Source organism: Giraffa tippelskirchi, chromosome 6 (genome assembly GCF_054371585.1).
Source record: "Giraffa tippelskirchi isolate mGirTip1 chromosome 6, T2T-mGirTip1v1.2.pri, whole genome shotgun sequence".
Classification (NCBI taxonomy): Eukaryota; Metazoa; Chordata; class Mammalia; order Artiodactyla; family Giraffidae; genus Giraffa; species Giraffa tippelskirchi.
In genome coordinates this window covers 19,959,196-19,986,195 of record NC_137280.1, presented here as the reverse complement: position 1 = coordinate 19,986,195, position 27,000 = coordinate 19,959,196, and the positions used below count along the sequence as shown (strand labels likewise).

At 41.0% G+C, this 27,000-nt stretch overlaps 1 protein-coding gene across 1 annotated transcript in view; it reads left to right on the top strand.

Moving 5' to 3' along the window:
* DPYS (dihydropyrimidinase) overlaps positions 1-27,000 on the top strand; it is a 97,111-nt gene that overhangs the window by 45,465 nt on the left and 24,646 nt on the right. Inside the window, exons 5-7 of the mRNA XM_081502266.1 lie at positions 2,503-2,659; positions 3,491-3,632; positions 6,595-6,737. Coding sequence (XP_081358392.1) covers positions 2,503-2,659; positions 3,491-3,632; positions 6,595-6,737 — 442 coding nt within the window. The remainder of the gene's footprint in view (positions 1-2,502; positions 2,660-3,490; positions 3,633-6,594; positions 6,738-27,000) is intronic.

Sequence of the window (27,000 nt, the reverse complement as noted above, 5' to 3'; positions counted from 1 at the left end):
AAGGGAATGGCAACCCACTCCAGTATTTTTGCCTGGAGAATTCCATGTACAGAGGAGCCTGGCAGGCTACAGTCCATGGGGTTGTGAAAGAGTCAGACACAACTTAGTGACTAAACAACAGAAAGTTCTCAGAGGATAAATTTCATTGACCGTGATTTGATACTGGGTTAGTTAAGAGGCGAAGTTGGTTAGGCTCAAGCAGCTTTGCTTTCAGGATTTTTCAAATTCCTAGGCTCACTGGAGGAAGTTGGCTTGTTTGGGGGAGAAATGATCTGTGTGATAACAGGGTGCTAAGTTCCAATTCAGCAGGACTCGGGCAGCTGGTGGCTATCCACTGTCAGGACTCTGTGGAAATCAGTGGACTTCAGTTGTATATCAGGATTTTAACTAAGATCTGGCATCTGGTTAACCAGAGTGAAGTAACTGGGATGCCAGCCTCTCTCTTCTGTGTATTCTCCTTCAAGACAGCTTGAATGTGATCAGGTGGATGCCAGCGAATCTATTATAGTGCTGACAAACGCTAATCAGAGATAGGCTCCTGATTTTAAATTTAAATTCACTACACGCTATTAACTTTTCTAACATTGTGTGCTTTTGATAGTCTCATTTGCATGATTTTATAAATATACATTTCTGGCTACAATTTTATTATCTGAGTGTTCTTTTATTTAACGTAAGTTTTTAGAGGAGTTTTTTTACCTTAAGAGTGCGGAAAGATGATCAATCTGTTTGTGGTTGGGCTCTATGTCGTCATTATCATCAGAATAGTATAGTGTAGAGTTTAGGATTGATGGAATCAAAATGCCTGGATTCAGATCCTTCTTCCTCCCCTCATTTGTGTTGAGTGCGTGTAATTTAACTGTACAGAGGTTGTTTAACCCTACAAGCCTTAGCCTTGCCTTTTAAAATTTATTTATTTATTGAAATATAGTTGATTTACAATGTTGTGTTAGTTTCAGGTATACAGCAAAGTAATTTAATCATACATATATGTATATATGCTAAGTCACTGCAGTCGTGTCCGACTCTGTGCGACCCCATAGACATCAGCCTACCAGGCTCCCTCGTCCCTGGGATTCTCCAGGCAGAACACTGGAGTGGGTTGCCATTTCCTTCTCCCATATATATATATCTATATATGTATGTATGTATATTCTTTTTCAGATTCTTTTCCCTTCTGCTGCTAAGTCGCTTCAGTCATGTCCGACTCTGTGCGACCCCATAGACAGCAGCCCACCAGGCTCTGCTGTCCCTGGGATTCTCCAGGCAGGAATACTGGAGTAGGTTGCCATTTCCTTCTCCATTTCCTTTTCCCTTCTAGGTTATTATAAAATATTAAATATAGTTCCCTGTGTTATACAGTAGGTCCTTGATGTTTATATATTCTTTATATATATTTAGTTGGCCAAAAGGTTCATTCGGGTTTTTACATAAGATGTTAGGAAAAACCTGAATGAATCTTTTGGCTAACCCAATGGTAGTGTGTATTTGTTAATCCTAAACTCCTAATGTATCCCTCCCCGCCACTTCTCCTTTGGTAACCCATAAGTTTTCTATATCTGTCGATCTATTTCTGTTTTGTAAATAAGTTCATTTGTATCTTTTTTCTTAAGACTCTGCATAGAAGCAATATCATGTGGAATTTGTCTTTCTCTGTCTGGTTTACTTCACTTAGTATGATCATCTCTGGGTCCATCCATGTTGCTACAAATTGCATTATTTCATTCTTTCCTATCTATGGCTGAATAATGTTCCACTGTATGTATGTACCACATCTTCTTTCTTCTTTCATTTTTGGTGGACATTTATATTGCTACTATGCTTTGGCTGTAGTTAATATTGCTGCAGTGAACATTGGAATGCATGTATCCTTCCAAATTATAGTTTTCTCTAAATATATGCCAAGACTCTTCCTTCAATGGAGATAATAATAGCATTTTTCAGATAGGGTTTTTGAGAAGATTCCATTAGAATGGTATATATATCAGCCAGCTTTTGCTAGGTTATGCTCCAGTAACAAGTTAATCTAAAATATCAATAGCTTACAGCAGCAGGGATCTGTTTTTCATTCATGCTCATGTCCATCATCAGCTGGCTCTGCCTCTGCTCCATATTCTCTTCATTCTGAGACACACCTGAAGAAGCAGCTTCCACTGGTCTCATGACAGAGGCAAGACTCATTGTAGCTTTAATAGCTTCTGCTTGGAAGCAGCACATGTCACTTCTGTTCATATTTAATTGGCCAAAGGAAGTCATGAGGCCAAGCCTAGTATCAGTGAGCAGGTACAATCATTTACCACAAACTGCAATGCACATTGACAGGAGCGTAGTAAAGGCTCAGTAAATAGGAGATTTTAGTTTTCAATCCAGAGCTACTGGAGAGATGAAAGGCAAAGGTAGATGAAAGTTTAGCTAGGACAGAGAGATGAATACTTCGGTGTTTGTCAATCAGCTCTCTTAAGAGCAAATGGAGCTGCTGATCACTTCCTTTAAACTTTCCAGGGAAGGTGGTCTACGGAGAACCCATCGCAGCAGGTCTTGGCACGGATGGCACCCACCACTGGGATAGAGAATGGCTCCATGCCGCCCACCACGTTATGGGCCCACCCCTGCGACCAGACCCTTCAACTCCTGACTTCCTCATGAATCTGTTGGCTAAGTAATCAATTAGCAGATGACTGTGAAGTGTTTGGCCAAATTAAGATGTTTTTCAAGTCTCAAAACGTGAAGGATTTGAGTGTAGGAGATCGTGTGATACCATCTGGACCTTCCGTTGACCTCCCAGTCGTCTGTTCTACTTGACCTGACAGGCCCTGGGGAGTCTGGGGACCAAAAAGCATCAGCTTAATTACGTTATGATGTGGTGTCAAAATCTGACCACAGCAAAATCAGATCATTTTTCCTAAAGTTTTCCTCTGCTTTATTTTTTTGTTGTTGTTGTCTTTTCTATCTCTTGTTGCTTAGGGCCAGGTCTCTTCCGTATGCCCTATTTTTATCAGACAGAATATTCTTGAATATTTTCCATGCTGATATAACCCAGGAACCGGATATGCCTGTGGTAGGGATACAAAAGATGATGATCTAGGGAAGAGCCACAGGTGAAAGGCAAAATCCTGCCCTCAGAGCAGGTTATCCCCATGAAAGGCCATTCACACCATTTACAGATGCTTTTTGGCGGCGGGCGGGGAGCGGGGTGCAGGAGGGGACATTATGATCATTTTTGTTGAGAAATACACCATTTGTGGACATTCTGACATCACACATTCACAGATACTCAGATCCAAGTTAACAAAGAGCTTTTCACAACAGACTGTACAAGAGCTCACTTGTCACTTCCTTCCAGCCTTGAAAAGCTGCTCATTCTCCATTGCAGTTTTCTGACTTTCAGTTGGAGAATCGGGCCAGGAGACCAGGGAAAGGTATGGCAGTTTCCTCCTGACATTTTCTGTCTCCTCACCCACCTCTGCTCTCATGCGTGTCTCTTTTACAGTGATGACCTAACCACAACAGGGTCTGACAACTGTACTTTCAACAGCTGCCAGAAAGCTCTTGGGAAGGATGATTTTACTAAGATTCCCAATGGAGTGAATGGTGTTGAGGACCGGATGTCAATAATATGGGAAAAAGGCGTGGTGAGTATCACAGAACTCAGTTTGTTTTGCTGAATTCTTCAATGAGGATCTGGTCTATTTTAGGACCAAAGTTCCAGAAGCCTTCATGAGAAGCTTCTTGATTGTTTCCACTGAAGTGGCCACTGGGAATACTATTGCATCATCACCACCATGCCATCTCCCAAGATAATAAGGAAAAATACTTTTCTTCTCTGCAAGATTTAGAGGATGCTTTGTGCCACGATGCAGATATCAGAGTATAAGTTTAGATTTGGTACCAAGAGGATTATTCTTGAAGTCTTTGAAATGTAATAGCCCTTCTATCTGATTTCCATGTTTGTGAATCCCAGTTCCTCATGTGTCACTGATATAAACACTTGGACTGATTGAAAAGACATGAAGGGTTTTTATTACATTTGTAACTCCTTTTCATATAAAAATGTAGATGTCCCTTTTAAAGAACTTTTGAATATTATGGTTAAAAAGCTACTGTATGAGGACACATAAATCCAAAGCATAGAGATTTTCTTTTAATTTCACAGTTTAAAAGTTTCTACCTGAGGATGAAGAATAATCAAATGGCTAAATGTTCAGACATGAGCTATCCAGGCAGCTGACAAGTGTAGTTGTAAAGATCAGCAGTGAAGACTTGCTCAGTAGGACCTGAGGTCCCCGTTGTCATGTCATTCTCATCCATCTTTCAGAACCCCTCCCTTCAATGATGTAGTAATCACATCTCTGGACTTCCTTGGCGATCTAGTTGTTAAGACTCCGAGCTTCTGATATAGGGGGTACGGGTTCAATCCCTGGTCAGGGAACTAAGATTCCACATGCCGTATGATACAGCCAAAAAAATTTAAAAAAAAAGAAAAGGAATAATCACATCTACACCCAGAATCCCTTGCACATACCGCTCACTGCCAGCTCTAATTTTTTTTTTTTTTTTTAACCAGGTCTTGTCAATTTTATTTCCAAATGCCTCCTTATTTCCACCTTCATCTCTACCATTCTACTTTGAGTCCCATATCTTGTTTGGACCATTGTGGTAGTCTCACAGCTGGTGTCCCTGCCTCCACTCTCTGGCTTGCTACAATCTATCCTATACTCTAGGACCACCACTGCATTTCAAACACCAGGGGATACTCATGCTACTTTCTTCCCTAAAACCCTTTCTCATTTTCTGCATTACTTCTTAGATGATATTTGAACAATTCACTCACATGTAAGGATCTTCAAAACATCTCTACGGCCCTATCTTCTGCCGTTTTTCCTCTCCACCCCCTTTTACCTCTACCTTAACTCTAATCATCTCAGATGGCTTTCCTTCTCTTTCTCTTTGCTTAGACTTTCTTGATAACAACAGTCCAACCTTTCACTTTGAACTTGTGTTAACTACAATGAGTAACTTCATTACAGAAGATTTTTACAATATATAAAGTGTATTAGTTAGTTAGTTAGTTCAATCGCTCAGTCGTGTCCAACTCTTTGCGACCCCATGAACTGCAGCACACTAGGCCTCCCTGTCCATCACCAACTCCCAGAGTCTACCCAAACTCATGTCCATTGAGTCAGTGATGCCATCCAACCAGCTCATCCTCTGTCGTCCCCTTCTCCTCCTGCCCTCAATCTTTCCTAGCATCAGGGTCTTTTCAAATGAGTCAGCTCGTTGCATCAGGTGGCCAAAGTATTGGAGTTTCAGCTTCAACATCAGTCCTTCCAATGAACACCTAGGACTGATCTCCTTTAGGATGGACTGGTTGGATCTCCTTGCAGTCCAAGGGACTCTCAAGAGTCTTCTCCAACACCACAGTTCAAAAGCATCAATTCTTCAGCGCTCAGCTTTCTTTATAGTCCAACCCTCACATCCATACATGACCACTGGAAAAACCATAGCCTTGACTAGATGGACCTTTGTTGGCAAAGTAATGTCTCTGCTTTTTAATATGCTATCTAGGTTGGTCATAACTTTCCTTCCAAGGAGTAAGCATCTTTTAATTCCGCGGCTGCAGTCACCATGTGCAGTGATTTTGGAGCCCAGAAAAATAAAGTCTGCCGCTGTTTCCACTGTTTTCCTATCTATTTGCCATGAAGTGATGGGACCAGATGCCATGATCTTAGAGTGTATAAGTGGATCTAAAGCGATCAGAGATTTCTTCATAACATACAGAAATCTATGTTATTTTCTGAAATTTTAGGATGATTTACTTATGGGAATATTACTTTCAGGATGTGGTTCCTAAAGTTTTATTTATTTATTTATTTTGAGGCAGAGACCCTTTGATAATTAAATAGACCTTAAGGATGCTCTTGCCATATAAGTGTGTATAGGGTTAAACTCTCAACATTTAAAAAAAAATCACTTTAGAGGGATCATATCCCACTGAAGTTTGTCCATATTAAAATCTCTTACAGCAGACTGTCCATGACTGTTGGTTCATGTAGATGTTAGCAGAGCAAAAACGGAACCTCTGGGTTGCTTTTTCTTCTTTTTTAAAAGTGTTGTCACCTGATTTATAGGCCTATCTTATTTTAATTCTGTAGTATCCTATATAATATCTACATGATTATCTTATAAATCTTATCTATAAATCTTAGGTCTGCAGTAAATAATCCAGGTCATAAATGTAGTAGGTGGTAGAAGTAAAAAGAATTGGAAGTACTGTTACCAACATTTAGCTCTTTTCTCTGTGATTCTGGGAAGAATGGGAAAAATTTGTGTGAGTGTTTTGTTAAGCTGATAGGTTTTTGAAAAGTTACTTTCAGGCTTCCATATTTAACCCCGTTCATCCCCATCATTATCACTATGATTGTTTAAGATTTATCAGTATTCAAAGATGTGTTTGGCCTCACAGTATACAAAATTAGGCATGGTTCTATTTGATTCTAAGAGATACAAGTCTCCTACTTTTATTGATAGGAGATTTTTAGTGTTTTATGATTTATTAGAAAAAAAATGTGTTTTCTTCCTTGAATTGTTTTACAGCACAGGGGCAAAATGGATGAAAACCGGTTTGTGGCCGTTACCAGCACAAATGCAGCCAAAATCTTTAACCTCTATCCAAGAAAAGGAAGAATAGCTGTGGGCTCAGATGCTGACATTGTGATTTGGGACCCAAAAGCCACAAGGTAAGCCTAAGTTTTTGTATTACTTGGCTTCTCCATGGAGAAAAAGCACTAACTTGCAAAGAAATTATTCACTGGCCTTAATCAGCCATTTCTTCTTAGGTGATTTATTTAGGCAGGCTCAGGTGTTATAATTTGAGCCTGTGCACAGGGTACAGATTTGACTGTACAAACATTCTTTTGTTCTCCTTGGCATAGAAGATGCAAAAGTTGTGTTGCTTACCTTCTGTGGAAATGCATATGTGTATAAAACCAATATGAATTTCCTAATTCAGTGCTTCGCAAGCGCCTGAGTTCGCAGGGAGGAAAGGTACAGAGCAATGAAGAAAAGGAAAGGCTTAGTTAAAAAAGGGTTGCATTGAAAACTCAAAATAATTATAGCCTTTTTCAAGCTTTCAGATAGAAAAATTCCAGCACAAAGGATGTCACTTTTAGTTAGCCAAATTTTCCAGCTGAGTTCATCTTGAGCCTGTCATTCCCAGTAGATGCCGGCTTTTTGCTTCCAATTTCCATAATTTTATGTTAGTATTGCAGGTTTGGCCAATTCTACCAAATCAGGAAAGCATTCGGTAGAGGCTGAAGCTTTGTTAATTTCTCCTGATAGGATGTTAATGCAGATGACATCTGCATCCTGGTTGTGTTTTTCATAAACTGCAGCTGTTAATAGAGAAAACCCCACATACTTTAACATTGCATGTGTGTGCACGAGTGAGTGTCGATGCACGTGTGTGTACGTAAATGGGGATAGGTAAGACTGTCTACTATTACCAAAGAGACATTTGTTTAAAGGTTTTATGTTGTGGTAAACAAAAGTCTATGTGAACAGACCCTGTTTTATTGGACTTCAGACACCATGTTTTTAACTAATTGAGGGATTGTGGCAAATCTGCTTGGAGCAAGTCTGTTGGCTCCATTTTCCCAACAATATTTGCTCAGTTTGTATCTCTGCATCGTATTTTGGTAATTCTTGCAATATTTCAAACTTTTTAATTATTATTATATGGGTTATGGTGGTCAGTGATCTTTGATGTTACTGTTGTAATTGTTTGGGGATGAACTGAGCCCATGTAAGACAATGAACCTGATACATGCTGTGTGCGCTCTCACTACCCTACTAGATGGCCGTTCGCTTGTATCTCCCTCTCTTCTTGCACCTCCCATTCCCTGTAACACAACGGCATGGAAATTAACCCAGTTAATAACCCTATAGCAGCCTCTAAGTGTTCAAGGAAAGGAAACAGTTTCATGTCTCTCACTTTAAATCAGAAGCTCAAAATGATTAAGCTTAGTGAGAAAGGCACGCTGAAAGCTGAGATAGGCTGAAAGATAGGCCTCATGCATCAAACAGCTAGCCAAGTGGTGAATGCAAAGAAAAAGTTCCTGAAGGAAATTAAGAGTGCTCCTCCAGTGAACACATGAATGATGAGAAAGTGAAACAGCCTTGTTGCTGATATGAAGAAAGTTTTAGTGGTCTGCATAGATTATCAGACCAGCGATAATATTCCCTTAAACCAAAGCCTAATCCAGAGCTGTACGTCTCTTCAATTCTGTGAAGCCTGAGAGGTCTGAGGAAACTGCAGAAGAATATTCATAGTTTGAAGTTAACAACGATTTGTTCATGAAGTTTCAGGAAAGAAGTCGTCCCCATCACATAAAAGTGCAAGGTGAGGCAGCAAGTGCTGATGTAGAAACAGCAGCAAGTTATCCAGAGGATCTAGCAAAAATATTTCATGAAGGTGGCTACACTGCACAACAGATTTTCAATGTAAATGAAAATGCATTATATATTCCTAATATCAGAAGAAGATATCACCTAGGACTTTCATAGCTAGTGAGAAGTCAATGCCTGACTTCAAAGCTACAAAGGACAGGCTGACTCTCTTATTAGGGCCTAATGCAGCTGGTGACTTTAAGTAGAAGCCAGTGCTCATTTACCATTCTGAAAATCCTAGGGCCCTTAAAAATTATGCTAAAGCTATTCTGTTTCTACTCTATAAATGGACCAACAAAATCTGGATGATGGTACATCTGTTTGCTGAGTATTTTAAGTCCACTGATGAGACCTGCTTCTCAGAAAAAAAAAAAAAATTCCTTTTTAAATACGACTGCCCCTGGTGACCCAAAAGCTCTGATGGAGATTCATGTTGTTTTCATGCCTGCTAATCCAACATCCATTGTGCAGCCCATGGATCAGGAATAATTCCAACTTTAAAGTCTTATTGTTTAAGCAATACATTTAGTGAGATTATAGTTGTCCTGGACAGTGATTCCTCTGCTGGATCCAGGAAGTCACTTGAAAACCTTTTGGAAAGGATTCACCATCTTAGATGCTGTTAAGAACATTTGTGATTCATGGGAAGTGGTCAAAATATCAACATTCACAGGAGTTGGGAAGAAGTTGATTCTAGCCCTCATGGATGAATTTGAGGGAATCAAGACTTCAGAGGAGAAAGTAACTGTACATGTGGTGGAAATAGCAAGAGAACTAGAATTAGAAGCCTGAGGTTATGAATTAATTGCTGCAATCTCATGATAAAATTTCATGGATGGAAAGTAGTTTCTCATGAGCGAGCAAAGAGAGTGGTTTCTTGAGATGAAGTTACTATGAAGATGTTGAAATGACAACAAAAGATTTAGAATATTCTGTGAGCTTAGTTAATAAAGCAGAGACCGAGTTTGAGAGGATTAACTCCAATTTTGAAAAAAGTTCTGCTGTAGGTAAGATGCAATCAAACAGTATTGCATGCTGCAGAGACATTTTTTTTTCATGAAAGGAAGAGCCAATCATTGCAGCAAACTTTATTGTTGTCTTATTTTAAGACAATTTCCAGACATCTCTTGTGGTCCAGTGGTTAAGAATCTAACGCGGGGGACACGGGTTCCATACCTGGTCAGGGAAGATTCCACATGCTGTGGGGCAGCTAAGCCCATGCACCACAGCTACTGAAGCCTGCACGCCCTAGAGCCCATGCTCTGCAACAAGCCACCACAACAAGAAGCTCACTTGCCTAGAGAAAGCCCACGTGGAGCAGTGAAGATCCAACACAACCAAAAATAAATAAATAATAATAAAAAGGAAATTGCCACAGCCGCCACAGCCTTCAGCAACCACCATCCTGATCAGCCTGCAGCCATCAACATCCAAGCAAGACCCTCCATCAGCCAAAAGATTAGGACTTTGCTGAAGGCTCAGATGATGGTTAGCCTTTTTTAACAATAAAATAATTTTTCATTAAGGTATGCATAGTGTTTCTTTAGACATAATGCTATTGCACACTTAATAGACTATAATACAGTATGATCGTGACTTTTATTTGTCCTGGGAAACCAAAAAATTCATGTGACTTGCTTCATTGTGATAATCGCTTTATTCCAGTGCTCTGGAACCAAACCTGCCTTCTCTCCAAGGTATGCCTGTATTCTTCCAGATTCATTATTCATGGAGTCTCCTCTTCAACCACCTATTTGACCCCATTTCTCACATTCTGCAGTTTTCACGTTGGAAAAAATGAATAGTGATAGTGCAAAAAATTCTGACTGTGGATTAGAGAAAATTCTTAAAGGGTTGGAGAAGTAATATATAAGTCAAAGCAATCCAAAGAGAGCTAGATCATTTCAGTACATCCTGCCAAGTAAAGACAACATTTCTCTGTGTTTCAAAAGGACAGTAAAATAAGGGAAGTTTTTGTTTTTTTTTAAAGACTCTGAGAGTCAGAGAAATAGAACCCAACTGTTCATCTGCCTCCCTGGTCACCACAGGCAAAAGAGCTGAGAACACCTAAAAATGAAAAAGTATTGGAAAGAATGACACCAGCCAAACTAGACAAATGTAAAATAACCATAGTAATACATATCTTATTTTTGTGTAACACTTTCTTAAGTTATAAAACATTTTTACATTTCTTATATGATTCTAAAAAAACCATCTGAAGTAGGCATAATAATTATTATTAATATCTCATTTACAGATGAGAGAGTGGACATTTAGAGACCTTAAATGATATGCCTGGGTCCCGCAGCTTAGCATTGACGAGCTAGGACCAGACCTACACAGCAGGCTCTCAGGCTCTGCTGGTTTTCATTATGCTTAGCCCTTAGTTATATACAATAAGCAGACATCAAGAGAGAAAACTCAGAACTAGTAATCAAAGGCCAATATGTAACCTTTCCCCGAAAGACACATATTTAAAAGTGTGAATATTTAATTTGCTGTTATCATTACTGTTATAAAGGGAAGGACAGGTATTATATAAGAAATACTAGAGAGCTGCTGAAAAAAAGTGATAGAAACTTAAAAGCACAGAGGCTTTTTGGCTTGACCTTAAGTTAGTTATTTTAGGCTAGAAATTAGGGAAATTAAGCAAGTAATATATAGATCTTTAAAAAGAATAAGAACTTAACATCTGGATCATTACGGGCTATTCTGAAACAAGTGAATAGGAAAGGAAGGACAAAGAATGTTATAGAAATAAGTAGCTAACACTGGTGAGAGAGTGGTCTAAATTTATATAGTCTAAAAACATGACTCAAAGAGACATAATCACAGCCTATAAATATCTCCCAAGCAACAATATATGTGTAAGTGAAGGAAGCGAGTTATTCACAACCTTGAGCTCAGGTCGTTTTTCTTTGTCCCGTTGTCTAAGGAAGACAATGCTTTACACCTGACCTGGTGTTGTTCTCAGACATGATAAGAGCCAAGGAGACTCCTAAGGCTGGTACCACTGGAGGTATCCAGGGGAAGGGTTAAAGAGAAGATCCACAGGGACTGGCCTGGCTGTGGCTGTCCACATGGCTAGGAATTAGACCGGACAGTCAACACTCAGTTTGAGTGTTTTCATTTCTCTCTTGTCTTTGAGGGGCTTCCCTGGTGGCTAGATGGTAAAGAATCTGCCTGCAATTCAGGAGACCCGGTTTGATCCCAGGGTTGGCGAGGAAAATAGGAAACATTTTCTTCAGCAAAGATTAAAATGAGAGGAAAAGTGAGGAGAACAGCATTTCCTCACACTTTTAACTTACTGCAAGTTATCAATAAATAATTGTTGAAAGAATGAATGAATGAAGATGGATAAAGGATTTTCTGAGCAAAGGAGGAAGAACTGCTTTACAGGTCTTTTCCTTGTGTCCCTTTTATTTCGAGGTTGGGAAGCAATTAGCTGTTTAAGCAGCTCTTATAATAGGAAAAGAAAATGAAGTTAACAGAGAGCTATCTTCCTGGTTCACTCACGCATTCACTCAGCAAGGAGCAGTCCTGACAGACGGGCACGAGGGTCAAATTTATACAAGACCCAGGCCCTGCCTTTTGGAAGCTGACGGTCTATAGACAGGAGATAAGATATAAAGTCTAAATAGTCTCAGTCTCAGAAGGAATGTGTTAAGAATATCACATGCTAGACAAAAACAAGACACCACTGAAGTTCAGAGAAAGGAAGATCCTACTTATATTAGTGTAGTCATTGGCAAAAGATCCAGGACCACCATTAAGAGAGGAGAGAAAATGAGACTTCTAATCCTGAGTGTGTGTCAGTCACTTCAGTCCTGTCGAACTCTTTGTGACCCCATGGACTGTAGCCTGCCAGGCTCCTCTGTCCATGGAATTCTCCAGGCAAGAATACTAGAGTGGGTTGCCATTTCCTTTTCGACCAGATCTTCCCGGCCCAGGGATCGAACTCTAGTCTCCTGCATGGCAGGCAGATTCTTTACTGTCTGAGCCACCAGGGAAGCCCCTGACCTGAGAGTCGAGACTAAGCATGGAGACCAGATAAACCGAGGCATGGATAGGAATAGGAGGGTGCGTCTGGGTGGAGGCAGTTCAGTTTCGGGATTACAAGGCAGAAAGAACAGGTTCGGAATGTGGAAGGGAGCAGAAGGATGAGGAGGCCGTGTGCTGCCTCTCTTCCAGTTTTAATTTTGTTTATTACAGATAGAGGCAGTTTTAAATAGACCTCATCTAGTGGGGAAGCATTATTTAATTAAACGAACAAATAGATGTATCTATAGGTTTTTTTCTTTTCAACATATCCCTTTTTATTTTACATGATTTTACTATTATCTGAAGGCTGGTGATGTGAAAGCTTTCTGTCTGACCACACCATTAGAGATTGGACAGAATTTTCCTTCCAAATTTCCTGAAAGGTTTTAGCAAAAGCAATTGCCCAGCTATGTCAAATGAGAGCAATGTGCATTTCACCCAAGAGCCTGAAGGGGGCGCGCACAGCCCACCCTGAGCTAGGGGCCCCAAAGAGGCCATTTGAGCTGCTGGTTATGCAAGAACAAGCCAGCCCCTGGAGGATGGATGCATTTGCTAATGATTTTCGGCTTCATGGTACATAGATGTTTTCCTTTCTTTTTTTTTTTTTAATTCTCATTACTTTTTAATGGCATGTGAGGTAAGTATGCTTGCAACACAATCTGTAACCTTAAAAATGGGTTGCATTAAAGTGACTGAGGGAGATGAGGAGGAAGAAAAGCAGTACACCAAGCTATTTTTTTCCTTTTAAACCTGTAAAAAGCCAGATGATTCCAGAGTGAGGAATCTGACATGTGGTGATGGATGGTGAGACAGGATTGGCAGTGGGAGTCTGTAGAGAAGGTTTGGACATCCTGATGAAAGATTACCTAAGACGTTGCTAGCCTGTAAAAATTTCTGCAAAAATCAAGTGCGATAGCTCTTCTGTGTCATTGCACAATCAAAACAAACTGCATTTCATGCATATGGAGCATTCACCTTTTTTGGAAGTAAAAAAGAGTCTGCTGTATGCAGGGTGACGGCCCATGGAGCCAGGGTCTATTGCTTGTGACAGAGGTATGTGTCCTAACACGTCACAACTTGAGTCAGAGCTTCAAATTTAAGGACACGTTGCCAATCTAAATGTTTGGCCCATTTCTGCAGGATATCTTGGAACTTAGAATCAGGAGGATGAAATCAAGAGTGTGATTTTCATGTGATGTCAAGACAAAATTTGTCAGTATCACATGGTGAAGACAGAGACCAGTCAAATTGGCCAACTTGTTAAAAACCTTATTAGCGAAGATGGCATGTAAGTTACTTGCAAGCCCACAGCAGCAGCAGTAACTCATGGTTCTGGCAATTTAAGACTATCCTATGAGCTTCTGTTCTTCTGTATTCATTAAATAGCACTTAGTTACTATGGCAACTGTCCCTTTTCAGTATTTATGAGCTGCAGGGTATCTCACAGAATCTCAAGCACACAAACACACAGCTAACACATTGAGTGCCCTGGAATATTTCATGAAAACTTCTAGGCTGGACTATGTTTTGCAAAGCAGGCATACTTTGCTCACAGTTATTTGTGTGTATTATTTTTTTAACTCAATTATTGCAGGTTTTGATCTTGAATATGCCATTTTTGAAGGCATTGTGCTGTCTTTCTTGCTTAATTTCCTTCCCTTTCTCATTGAAGATAGAGATAAATGAATTCAACTATATTCAGAGAAGAGTAATGACTTGCAGCTTATGAAAGTGCCCTCCTGGATCTAGAGAGGGCCTAGTGTGTGAAAGAAAGCAGGATAAGAATGATGGTTTCATCCTTGGGCAGTGGGGACTGTGGGACGCAGGGAAAAACAAGAAATAGGGAGTGAGGTGCCCTTTGCTAAAGGGTGGTGACTGTGGTTAATTATTACAGCTGTGTTATCAGTGGCTATTTCATGGAAGCTACTGGGCATTTCCCCTTGAAGTTGCACACTGTGTACCATTTAACAACTTTGGACACTATGATCTTCCTTCTCAAAAGAAGCATCAGCATGCCCACATACTAGCACACACTCACAGACACACAAACACAGCTACCATGTCTCTGCTTGTAAATGCTGGTCAGCCTGAAGGCTCTGCTTTTAATGCCTGTTTCTAAGACTGTTTATAACTCATGCCTCCTCTAGTCCCCAAACCCACACTATCGCAGCACACATCCTGTGGGAGGAGAGAAGAGAGAGCCAAGCCTTGTAACAGATGGGTGACAGGAAACGAGGATGCTTTACGCCATGATTTTTCACCGTGTTGCCTTGCAGACGTTCATGGGGGCAGCATGGCGTCTGGTGAAGGTTGTCCAGCCTCTGCTCTTGCACAGCTATCAAGCACCCATCACGCAGTAGATTTACCATAGATTTATAGGGCAATTATGACAATTCTCTGGCAAATGATAGCAAAGTATCTTGAGGAATAAATGACTTTTGCTAATCCACACAAAATCTAGCCTACCTGCTGGGGTAGGAGCAGAGCAAGGTTGTAAAGAGAAAGCTTTGGCAGTTCGGTTCCTTCTCTGTCTGCCACATACTCACTGGGTATGACCTTGGGAATGTTATTCAGTTTTTCTGAATTTCAGTCTCTTTATTTGTAAAATAGGGATGATGATGATGTCTAATCTCATAGCATTGTTGTGTCTAAGATGGTGTACATAAAATGCTTGGTATAATAAACCAAATAAAAAACAAACTATTTGAAATGTTCTGTACATAATTAATGTTCAGTAGTGCCTGGCATGCAGTAGGTGCTCAGTAGTTGTAGGTAGTCAGTGGCAGTAGATGGTCAACTGATTAAATAAGTGGGAGCTATTGTTAACTATCATTGTGATTCAAAAGCAGACCAAACAGTACTAAAATTATATGAGATCATATACCATACAGTACTAAAGTTACATGAAATTATACTAAAATCATGTGAAAGCTGAATCTCTTGTGTTTCTTACACACCTGCAACCTGCAGCAAGAAGGACTAAAATGAAGACGCTTAGATGGATTCTTTTGGCTAAGATAACCTGATTAAATCAGAACTCATGTGCCCCCAGAGCTGACTCCTTTAAGACGTTATTTGCAGTGCAACAGTTTCAACAAACCACTAAGATCCAATTTGTGACCTTCAGAAGATATCTGCTTTTAAAAAAGTTTTGAACTATATGTGAGAAAAGCTAGCTTCCTGATTACATATGGGTAAAATTTTCACCACTATTTATTCCAGGTTGTTTATTTAAACATGTTCTTATGCAACTGAACCTTTCAAGTGAACTAGAAATGATTTCCAAGGACTTCACTACTAATAACTGCATTTTTTTTTTTAAATTATAAAAGAAAAGCAGCTTGGAAACAGATCACAGTAGCCCATTCTATCACTGGTGGTTTGCCTTTGCCAGAGTAAACACAGTTTATTTTAAGCATTAGATTTTGCGCAAAAAATAAGTACCAAGGGGAGGTGGTTGTATGAAAGGCATAGTCTTTTCTAACTAAGCACCTGCTATATTTTTCTTCCTACCACACATATATCATACATTTTTCTGTCTTTGGCATTTGCCTGTCTTATTTACAGCTATATCCCTAGGTACTAAAACAGTGCCAGGAATACATAGAAGTTCAGTAGTTATTTACTGAGTGATTAAACCAGATATTAATTGTCTTGGGCCAGTGAATAAATGTGACTTTAAATTTTTGCCTGGGCCTGTTTATCTGCTCCTGAAACAGGTTCAAGATCCAGGTTTTGCATTTTCCCCTCTGAGTTGGAAAAATAAAAAGATCCTTGGCACTTCTGTCTTCTCCTACCCCGAGGCAGTGCTTGACAAGGATACATTCCAGCGTCAGGGGCCAGTAGCATTGCCAGACCTAGCCTGGCCATGAATGTGGCTTAAACCAGATTGGATTCTTTTGTGGGTTAAATGATTCTGTGTTTTGGTCGCAGACTCACCCCTAATTCTGGTTAGTTATTTTAAAAACATGGACCCTTGGTTATGGAGGGGTCAGGAGATAGAGTGAAAATGGACAGAAGGAAATTTAATATCAGTACCTGCAAAGAATCCCAGGGTCCTTGTGTTCTTAAAGCACAGCAAAGAGCCATAGCTTCCTACAAGGACCTTTAGAGAAAGCATAGATAACAACGCATTGTTCTCCGTGGAAGATGATCACAGTTGTAGTCTATTTGGAGGCCGTGAGTCATTTAGGAAGGCAGTCTTTTTTAATGACCTGAACAAAACTCAACCCCCTCCTCCCTTACACACAAACCTTAATGTAAGCTGATTTACTTTTTTTTTTAAGAGCTTGGGTCCTCAAAGTGTTGTCCCTGGACCAGCAGCATCAGAATCATCTGGGAATTTATTAGAAATGCAGATTCTCAGGTACCTCCTGGGGACTACTGTCTCAGAAACTGCGTGTGGAGCCCAGCACCCTATATTTTCACAAGCCCTCCAGGGACTTCTGATGCTCAGGTCTGAGCAGCACAGGTTCTCATACTGTATGAGTAGACTTTGGAACTCAAAATCCAATAAATTCCCCAAACGAGTTCTCTATAGCCCTGTTTGATTACAACTCATTTTAGGGAACTTACTACCTAAGCAAAGTATTTAGTCTTTCCTGGGATGGTTTTAATTATTAGGATGTTCTTTCTTTGGTTGCATTAAAAATTACTTCCTTCTAACTCCTAACATGTTTGTCCTCTGAAGCTATAAGGAACGTGTCTACACTCTCAGATAATAGTCCATTCACTCATTCATTCAATCAAACATTTGAAAAAAGACATTGGCTTCAATAAGTCATCCCATCACCAGATAAGCATCCTCAGATCCCTCAGTGGATCCTGAGGACCATAATTAGCAGAATCCCAACGTCCTGGGCACACCTCTGCTCACCTTTCTCTTGACAGACACCTGTCCATATTCTACAAAGATGTAAGTTCCAAAACTGGATCCGACTCTGCTTGTAATACCACCAGAGCAGGAACTTGCGAAGATGACTGGTTTTATAACTAAATAAAGAACTCTTAATTATCTTTATGACATTTTTCTAGAATATATTGGGGTGGCCAAAAGGTTCATTCAATTTTTTCCATTACATTCTACAGTAAAAGCCAAACTAATCTTTTGGCTGACCCAATACCTTTATGAAATTGCCGTTTGTAGATTAAAAATGTGAAATATGAGCAATTGTATGGAGTTTTAATATCTTATCACATTTATTCGGTCAATAATATAGAAACTTGTGTGGGGTCTTCTCTGGTATTAATATTTATGTTAAGATAATAGGATTATACTGAATGGTTGTTTTTGGTCTCACACTCTTAAGTCCACTTGAGCAGATAGTAATTTACAATGTCCATAATCCTTCAAAGACACAATATTTAACATAAACAAAAGGTACAAAGAACAATGCAATTAACACTTGCATATTAACCTTCCCAAACCCATCTCTCCCCTCCCGCCAGTAACTACTTTGAATCCTGGATTTGATGTTTATTCAGTTCAGTTCAGTCGCTCAGTCGTGTCCGACTCTTTGTGACCCCATGAATTGCAGCACGCCAGGCCTCTCTGTCCATCACCAACTCCCAGAGTCTATCCAAACCCATGTCCATCGAGTCGGTGATGCCATCCAACCATCTCATCCTCTGTCGTCCCCTTCTCCTCCTGCCCCCAATCCTACCCAGCATTAGGGTCTTTTCCAATGAGTCAACTCTTCACATGAGGTGGCCAAAGTATTGGAGTTTCAGCTTCAACATCAGTCCTTCCAATGAACACCCAGGATTGATCTCCTTTAGGATGGATTGATTGGATCTCCTTGCAGTCCAAGGGACTCTCAAGAGTCTTCTCCAACACCACAGTTCAAAAGCATCAATTCTGCTTCCATGCATTTCTTTCTATTTGTGCAATACATAAATGCATTCCCAAACACAGTATATACACAATATATGTATTTTGTGTATTTTTGGCTTTATATGAATTGTACCACATATATCATTGTGCCACTTTCTCAATATTATGTTTATGGCACTCATCTGTGTTGAAGTGTGTAGGTGTTTCACTCATTTCCACTGCTGTATCATATTCTATTTTATGAATATAGCATGATTGATTATATATGTTCCAATGCTGGTGGATGTTGAGGTTGTTTCCAGTCTTTCACTATTTCAGACACTGCGTCCATCCTTGGTACACTGGGAAAATTTCTATAGGACATCCATCTAGTCCCTGATTTGTTTTATATCAAATGCTGTCAGATTTTTGCCAGTAGAAAGATATAAATTGCATGATTCTTTGTAAATAAATGCAGAACTTTTCATTTGTCTGTAGTACATTTTATCTTGTCCCACACTCATTTATTCGATCATTAAGAATGGCATATTGGACCTCTTTGTTGTTGTTCAGTCGCCAAGTCCTGTCTGACTCCTTGTGACCCCATAGACTGCAGCACGCAGGCTTCCCTGTCCTTCACTGTTTCCCAGCATTTGCTCAAACTCATGTCCACTGAGTTGGTGATGCCACCCAACCATCTCATCCTCTGCCGCTTCCTTCCCCTCCTGCCCTCAATCTTTACCAGCATCAGGGTCTTTTCCAATGACTCATGTGTCAAAGACCACAGTAGGCAGCTGAAGACAAAAGTAACACATAATCCCACTCTTTACTTGGGGGTAGGGGGAGCAGGGGCAAGGCTGATGGAGAGGTGGTGGCTTTTGCTTTTGCTGCAGTTATTGTTTTCTGAACTGCAAGTGTGACATTCCAGGGATCAGCTCGCATTAGCAGAGCGGGACAGAATGTGGAGCTGGGGTATGGGTGGGAGGAAGTGGAGTTAGACAACTTGGGCTCAGGGTCACTTCCTGTCCCTTGAGATGACGCAGCAAATATACACTTTTAGACCTGGCCCTGTACCTATTTTGTTATTCTAACTGCATCCCTCATCCTTGAAATATAGACTCTTAGCACTGACCCAGAACACATGCACATAGGCATATAACTGTTTCCTATTCATCAGGGACTCTGGTTATAGCCTCACATACTTTGCGCAAACATACATGTTGGTCCTGATTTCCCCACTCTCATCACGTATAAACTGAGATTAAATTTATATTCATATATATACACACATGTATATGTATAGGTTCATGAAGAGCAGGCCACCCCAGACTCCAAGATCACAGCTTCCTCGATGGGCTGTAGAGAAGCAGATTGCACGTGATGTCCTCGGTGACAAGTGTGTGCTTGGCCAGCAAGTGACATAGGTCCCTGCAAATCTGCCAGTGCTCCTGGATTGCACTTCCCAGCACATCCTGCTGGCTGGGGGATTCTCTGAGCACCAGAGGACTGTTGATATTTTCCATTTAAAAAGTTACCTGTGCCTGCGGAAACTCTGCGCCCTCCCAGAAGAGTGGCCAGTGCAAAGCAGAGCGAGCTGGGGAAGGAGAGTTAGGGTACATTAGGTTTATTTTGCAGCTGCAGTTGGAGTCACAATAAACCTACTGCCTGATTTCCTTTGTTTAACTTGATTTCTCTTTGGCTGGAAGGCAAATGGATCAATATTGTTTTTTATGCCGAGATTCTGTTGCCTGAAGGAAATTTTCCATCAGTTCCTTGTGCCTGCCTTGGGTCCTGTAATTGGGGCTGCATGCTGACAAGGCATCTGGGGCCCCCTGGGCATGGACACAAGTCCCACCATCTGCATGGTGCCCATTGAGGGCAGCCTTCTAGGGGAGGGTCACAGGAGCCGTGCCTCCAGGTAGAGCTTGGTGTTTGTGCCAGGCCCTTCTGCACATTCTCTGGCCATACGCTAACACAGACAGCTTCTTTTATTTTTTTCTTTTCTGTGAAGCCCTTTTCCCCCCTACCTTTTCTCTCTTTTCCTATATTTAGAATCCTCTTTGCCTCTCCGAAATTTCTTAAAGGTTGTTTCTTTACATTTCTGTGATAATATTTTCTTCCTGTCTCCCTTCCCAACCCACCTCCAATGGGATTCTGTCCTTTTTTTTTGGTCACCAGGGAAGGAAATACTATGCTCTTGGTTCTAGTCTCCTACCAGGCATTTAAAAAAAGCTAAGAGTCTGGAGGCAGAAAAATGAGAAGGCAGTTTAGCCACACACACAAAATTGGAGCATTCATCTGTGTAGAAGGGTTACTGAATTCTTTATGCGGTAGAGGTGGGAAAGAAAGAAAGACGGTATTGACCAGTTATCTATAAACATGCATGTATTATATGCTCGCTCGATATAACAATGGCATTGCTAAACACTGTGGGGGACATAAATATAAGGTGTAACACCTGCTATCTAAAGCTGCATTCTGGTTGGAAAAATAAGATATAAACATGGGAAAGGATAAGGGAACTCTTGGAAGAGGAAAGTTAAAACCTGTCAACACATCAGTTCAAGAAGAGGGCAGGATCTCGTGCACTTGATTCCTACTAATGGATGGTTCAAATAATTATCCTGAGTTGAGGACAGAAGATTGAGATGGGCTTGGGAAAGGGCGTAGAACTAACTGAATCCTTGGAGGGAGGATCTGGATGAGTAGACAGGGGGCAGTAAAGCCCTCCAGATGAAGAAGTCTGGGCGAAATGAGGGAAAATGGAAAAGATAATTCAATAGGCAATCAAGAGACAGAAGGGGCTGGGCAGAGGGGTCAAGAGGGCAAGCAGCTGGAGACAAGATTAGTCCTGGCCAAACTGCCAAGGGCTTTGAGTGGTAGTTTAAGTCCAGAAGATTTTCTCTTAGGCAGCACGAGCTATTGAATGTCTTTGTGTGAGGATCTGAATTGATCTAAATCTGTGCCTCCCTATTTTTACATGGCATAAGTAGAAAATGGTTATTTGTAGAGTATGTGGCAGTAAAGAGAAGGGGATTTGGAGACTGGAAGGAGAATATAGCAAAGTCAACTTGTCCTGGTTTGCCCGGAACCTTGTCAGTTTTCCAGTAACACTGAAAGTCTCACATCCAGACAAAATCCTCAGCCTGAGCCTACAGCAGGACTGCTTGTCACTTGGGAGGATGCTTTTGGTCAAAGGTGACTAGCTTAGGAGCTCTGCCCACACTTGGTCACCCTGGGATCTCCGCGTTTCAGTCTTGCATCTGGGCTCATCAGTTGGCAAACTTTGATTAAATAGCATTTTAGGGTCATGAGTGTACAGGTTGGGGTGGATTCTGGGAGAACAGTCAGAAGGCAATTGGTGGAGGCTGGCTTAAGTGAATAAGGCCTCAAACAAGGTAATGACAAAGAAAATGGGAGGAAAGGAAGTGATTTAAGATATTTTTCCCTGGGGGACATAAAAGTCTCCTGACAACTTGGAGAAAGACTGAAAATTGAATGAAGTAGAAATGACTTCAAAACAACTGCAGCTTTGTTCATTTAGGACCCAAGCATTTATTGAGTGCCATCTGGGTGTAAGACATCATACTCAAAGCTGAGTGAGAAATGTGTTCCCCTTAAGAACTTAGAACCTGATTGGACAGATTGAAACAAATGTCTTCATATTTACTATAAGGTAAAAGGTAAGGGTGTGTGGCACAGTAGTTAAGGGTCATGAGATTCAGAGCAGAATTGGGTCACTAGATTCAAATCTCAGATACTAGCTACATGACCTTGGATGAGCTACTCACCTCTTCAGGTCTGTTTCTTCTCAGACACACTAATGTAGATGTGCGAATCATAGTACCAAGCTCTGGGGCTTATTGGAGAAGGAGATAATACCGTTCACATGATGTGTGGCATAGGTAAAACTGGAAGCACATTAATAGCTTTATCGGGCTTTCTTGGTAGCTCAGATAGTAAAGAATCTGCCTGCAATGCGGGAGAACTGGATTCAATCCCTGGGTTGGGGAGATAACCTGGAGGAGGGCATGGCAATCCTCTCCAGTATTCGTGCCTAGAGAATCCCCAGGGACAGGGAGTCTGGTGGCTACTGTCTGTGGAGTTACAAAGAGTTGGACACGACTGAGCAAACTAAGCACAACACAGCAATAGCTTTATCATTATCACATACAAAGTGATGAGAGATTTCTCAACTAGCAGAGAAGTGTCAAAGTAAATGACTTTTATGATTTGAGAACCTATGGGAAATAAAAAAAGCTTAGACGAATCACCAGTCGTTTCAGAATTCCAGTTTGTTTTGTCAATCATAGTTTCGATCCTGTTTATGAATCCTCTTCTGCACATTTAGTTTGTCATTGGCATGTCACTGGGGTACAGTTGTACCTGTGGTTTATGTAAAAAACCCCTTAGAGGTCACATTGCAAAGGAGTATTAAGCAGCGATGGATGTCTGACCATGTGGGGCAGTGTCTCCAGAGAAGGCTGTCTGTATAATTTCTTTATGTTAGTTACAACTTGGAATACTTTTACAGTTTTTAAGTCCTTTTCTCTCTCTTTTTTTTTTTGTTTTAAATCCACATTTCTGATTATTTCTATTGGCTGAATTACTAAGAGCAGAATCACTACATCAAAGAATACATGAATTTAAGGGTTCTCTGCATATGTGTTTACCTCCTCATTGTTCCTGACCAACTCTGAGCACAATCTTTTATTTTCTTTGATTTTTGCTGCTTTTTCAGGTAAAAATTGTTACCTTTCAGCTACAAATTGCATATGTTTGAGCACTAAGGAAGTTGAATATTTTTTCATGTTTGTTAACCATTGGGCTTTTTTTTTTCCTTATAAAGAAATATCCATTCATTTGTATATTTTTCATTTGGTAACATATTATTGTTTGTCTCTTCATTTAAATGGTCTGTCTTATTTTTTGAAAACTCCCCAAGTTTCTTTTGAAAAATAAAAGCTGTAGTTACATGAAAGTGCTTTGCATAAACTGTAAAGCCCTATATGCACATTATTATTATTGAAAGATTGGCCTTGTTCATATGTTAGAGTCATAACAAAGAGGTCCTTGCAAATTCAGAAATAGGCTTGGGAAGAGTGTGAGCTTTATTCAGGTTGGAATTTTTGTCTGTTTTATTCACTACTGCATCCCCAGTGCCTGAAACAGTCCATAGCATGGAGTAGTGATCAATAAATATATGTTAAATGAATGAGTATGAGATAAACACATAGATGGATAAAGATTTTCTACAACGTTCCACCAAGGTGACTTCATTTCATTTCTTTTTCGCCTCAAGCTGGAAGCAAATGGAGTTGTGGATAGCTGGCAGGTCAGAACTGTGAAATGGTATCTTATCATTCTGGACTTAGGAAACTCATTTCTTAGAACCTAACTTTCTTTATGGTAACATTGTAAGCCTAATTAGTAATTCTACCTCATTTATTTAAGTGATAAACCAGAGACAAGAAGATTTTAATGACCCAAGCATGGCTTTCAGCAATATGATAAAAGACTCAAGTTGTTGCTTTGTTTTTATATAAGAGCATTTCTAATTCCTAAATATATGACAAGCCTCCTAGTCTTTCCATGCCTCACTTGTTGTTTTCTGGCAATAATGAGAATAAATTGTTCACAAGGTCTAAAAGAAAACATGACAGTATGCCTTAAAATTGATTCATTCTTTGGTTGCCTGGTTTGGGGGAAAGGTTTTGCATAGAGATTTATGCTAATGAGTTTAATCTCCTGTATAGACCTAAATTCAACTACCCACAGGTGCCTGGGACCATCTTTTCTAAAGTTTCTCTGTTCTATTTTATCTCTAATTATCCTACCTCACATTATGTTTTCCTTTTAAGGTGCTTTAGTGTTTCTGGAAGAAAATGGGGTAAAATTTCCTATAAATGTGCATTTTGCTCCGGACTTGTTTTCTGGATGGATCACTTACAGTGGGAGGCAATACATGGTGGTTAAGTGCTTTGTGTTTGAGTCACATAGACTCTTATTCATGGTCTTAGGTGAGTCACTCAGCTTCCATGAGCCTCAATTTGTTCATTTACAAGATAAGTATTTGGATTGTGAGGATTAAATAAAATAATGCATATAAAGACGCTGGCATAGGGTCTGACAAATAAGCAAGCAGTAAATAGAAGCTGCAACGGAATGTTATTTATTATTGTATGTTCATCATACATGGCTTGGCCATGGCTCCTAGCCACTGAGGTGCTATTAGTGAATGTAAGAAAATCAAGTGAAAATGTCAAAGCGAAAGACAAAGAAAGAGAGAGAGATCCCTATAAGAAAAGATCCCAGAAGTAGCCCATCTAGGATATATCAGTCAGGGTTCAAACAGAGAAGTGGAATCACCTGGAAATACAGATATAGATACAGATGTATACACACATGCATATATACAATGGCAACCCACTCCAGTACTCTTGCCTGGAAATTCCCATGGACGGAGGAGACTGGTAGGCTGCAGTCCATGGGGTCACTAAGAGTCGGACACAACTGAGCGACTTCACTTTCACTTTTCACTTTCATGCATTGGAGAAGGAAATGGCAACCCACTCCAGTGTTCTTGCCTGGAGAATCCCAGGGATGGGGGAGCCTGGTGGGCTGCTGTCTATGGGGTCGCACAGAGTTGGACATAATTGAAGTGACTTAGCAGCAGCAGCAGCATATACATGTGTATGAGCAATAGATATATGCACACATGTATATATAAATATATGGACTTCCCTGGTGGCTCAGTGGTAAAGAAGCTGCCTGCAATGCAGGAGACATGCATTTGATTCCTCGGTTGGGAAGATTCCCTGGAGAAGGATGTGGCAACCCACTTGAGTATTCTTGCCTGGAAGATCCTGTGGGCAGAGGAGCCTGGAGTCAGAGTAGCTGATGGAGGCTGATGAAGATGGAGCAGGAGAACCCAGGGGGGCTTCTCATACCTGGAGATGAGGCAGGAGATCATTTCATCTGCAAATTGGCTGCTGCTTCACTTCTACCCTCTAAAGCCTAGATGCCATGATCAATGCGGGTGTCTGTTTTAAGCCTAGATACCATGAGCAATGCAGGTATCTGTTTTAAGGTAAAAACACTGAGAGATCCAGAGACGTTATTCATTAGCTTCAGATCATATGGCTGAAAAGGGCAGAGCTGGGATTCGGAGCAGGCCTGGTTGGCTTGTGTCTTATCTCTTAGACACTGCAAAGTGACAGCCTCCCTAGAGGGCAGGGAAGGAAGGCGTGCCTGCAGCATAGAAGTTAAGACGTGGTCTCTGGATTCAGACCTCCCTGGACTCAGACCTCTCAGGTTTATAATTTGGCTTCTCCACTTACAGATGGTGAAACCTGGGGTGAGTTACCTAACCTTGGTTTGCTTCAGTTTCCTCGTGGTCAAATGGGCCTGATTATAATCCGGAAGTCAAAGACTGTATGTAGAGTCAGGGCATTAATACAGGTGCAGTCTCTGCAACAGTGCCCAGGGCTGTAAGCACCCCTGAGGGCTGGCAGTTGTTACCCCAGTTTGCTCAAGTCAGCGGGTTTCTGCCTGTCTCTCTGCAGTGGCAGAGGGCTGCCTTCACTGCATCATTATGGATGAGCTGCCCTGAGGCGGGCTCGGTGGTGGAGCACAGTCAGTTTCACCCGCTGCAGTTTGCACAGCCTTTCAGCATCACCACCTTGGATTCTGAGCCTCGCACCTGCTCAAGGAGGACAGAGGTGATGCTGCAGTGACCACGATCAGCCCTGGCGCCTGCTTCTTTGACCCGACAGTGCTTCCTCGAAGCAGCTGCCTTTTGGGTCTGGTCAAGTGGGAACTAGACTTCCTTATTGATAATTGGTACTTTGAGGATGTGCTCACTCCTCCAAAATGCTCTGTTTTCAGAGGGTCGATGAAACGCTCCGGTGCACCCGGACGGAAATAGATGATTAGCTGTCACCAGCGTTCTTGCCCAGATGGAAAGCAGATACTCACTGTTAAAAGTCCAAGCGTTCTAGTAACCTTGTCAGTGAGTGAAGATTGTGATGCTCTCATCCTTGGGGCAGGGGGTGCTCATGGATGGTGGGGTGTGATGGTGGAGGGTGGAGTCGGTCTGCCAGTGTTTATTTCCCGCCCTGCCACATATACTTCCTGTGTGACTCAAGCAAGCTTCTCAACCTCTCTCAGTCTCCATGTCCTCCACAGTTCAACAGAGATAATAATCTGGGCTGTTGCGAAATTAGGTGAGGCAGTGCGCATGCAGGAACCTGGAATATAGTTTAATGGACACTGATCACCCCTGGAATTTGCTGGATGGTCACAGATGTGTCCCCCTCAGCCCACAAGGATTTGGTCGCCCTTTTTGTCCTCCTTTGCGCTTTTAAAATTATTATTATTTTCTTTACCCCTCTTCTTTCCTCTCTCTCTTTCTCCCTGTCCTTCCATTTTTTCTTTCTGTGTCTCTCTCCCTTGTCAAGATTTTAGGTCTTTTTGTTTGTTTGTTTGTTTTCTTTTTGCTACTGGATGCATTTAGAGCTGGAGAAGGAAATGGCAACCCACTCCGGTACTCTTGCCTGGGAAATCCCATGGACAGAGGGGCCTGTAGGCTACAGTCCATGGGGTCACTAAGAGGCCGACACGACTAAGCGAATTCACTTTCACTTTTCACTTTCATGCATTGGAGAAGGAAATGGCAACCCACTCCAGTGTTCTTGCCTGGA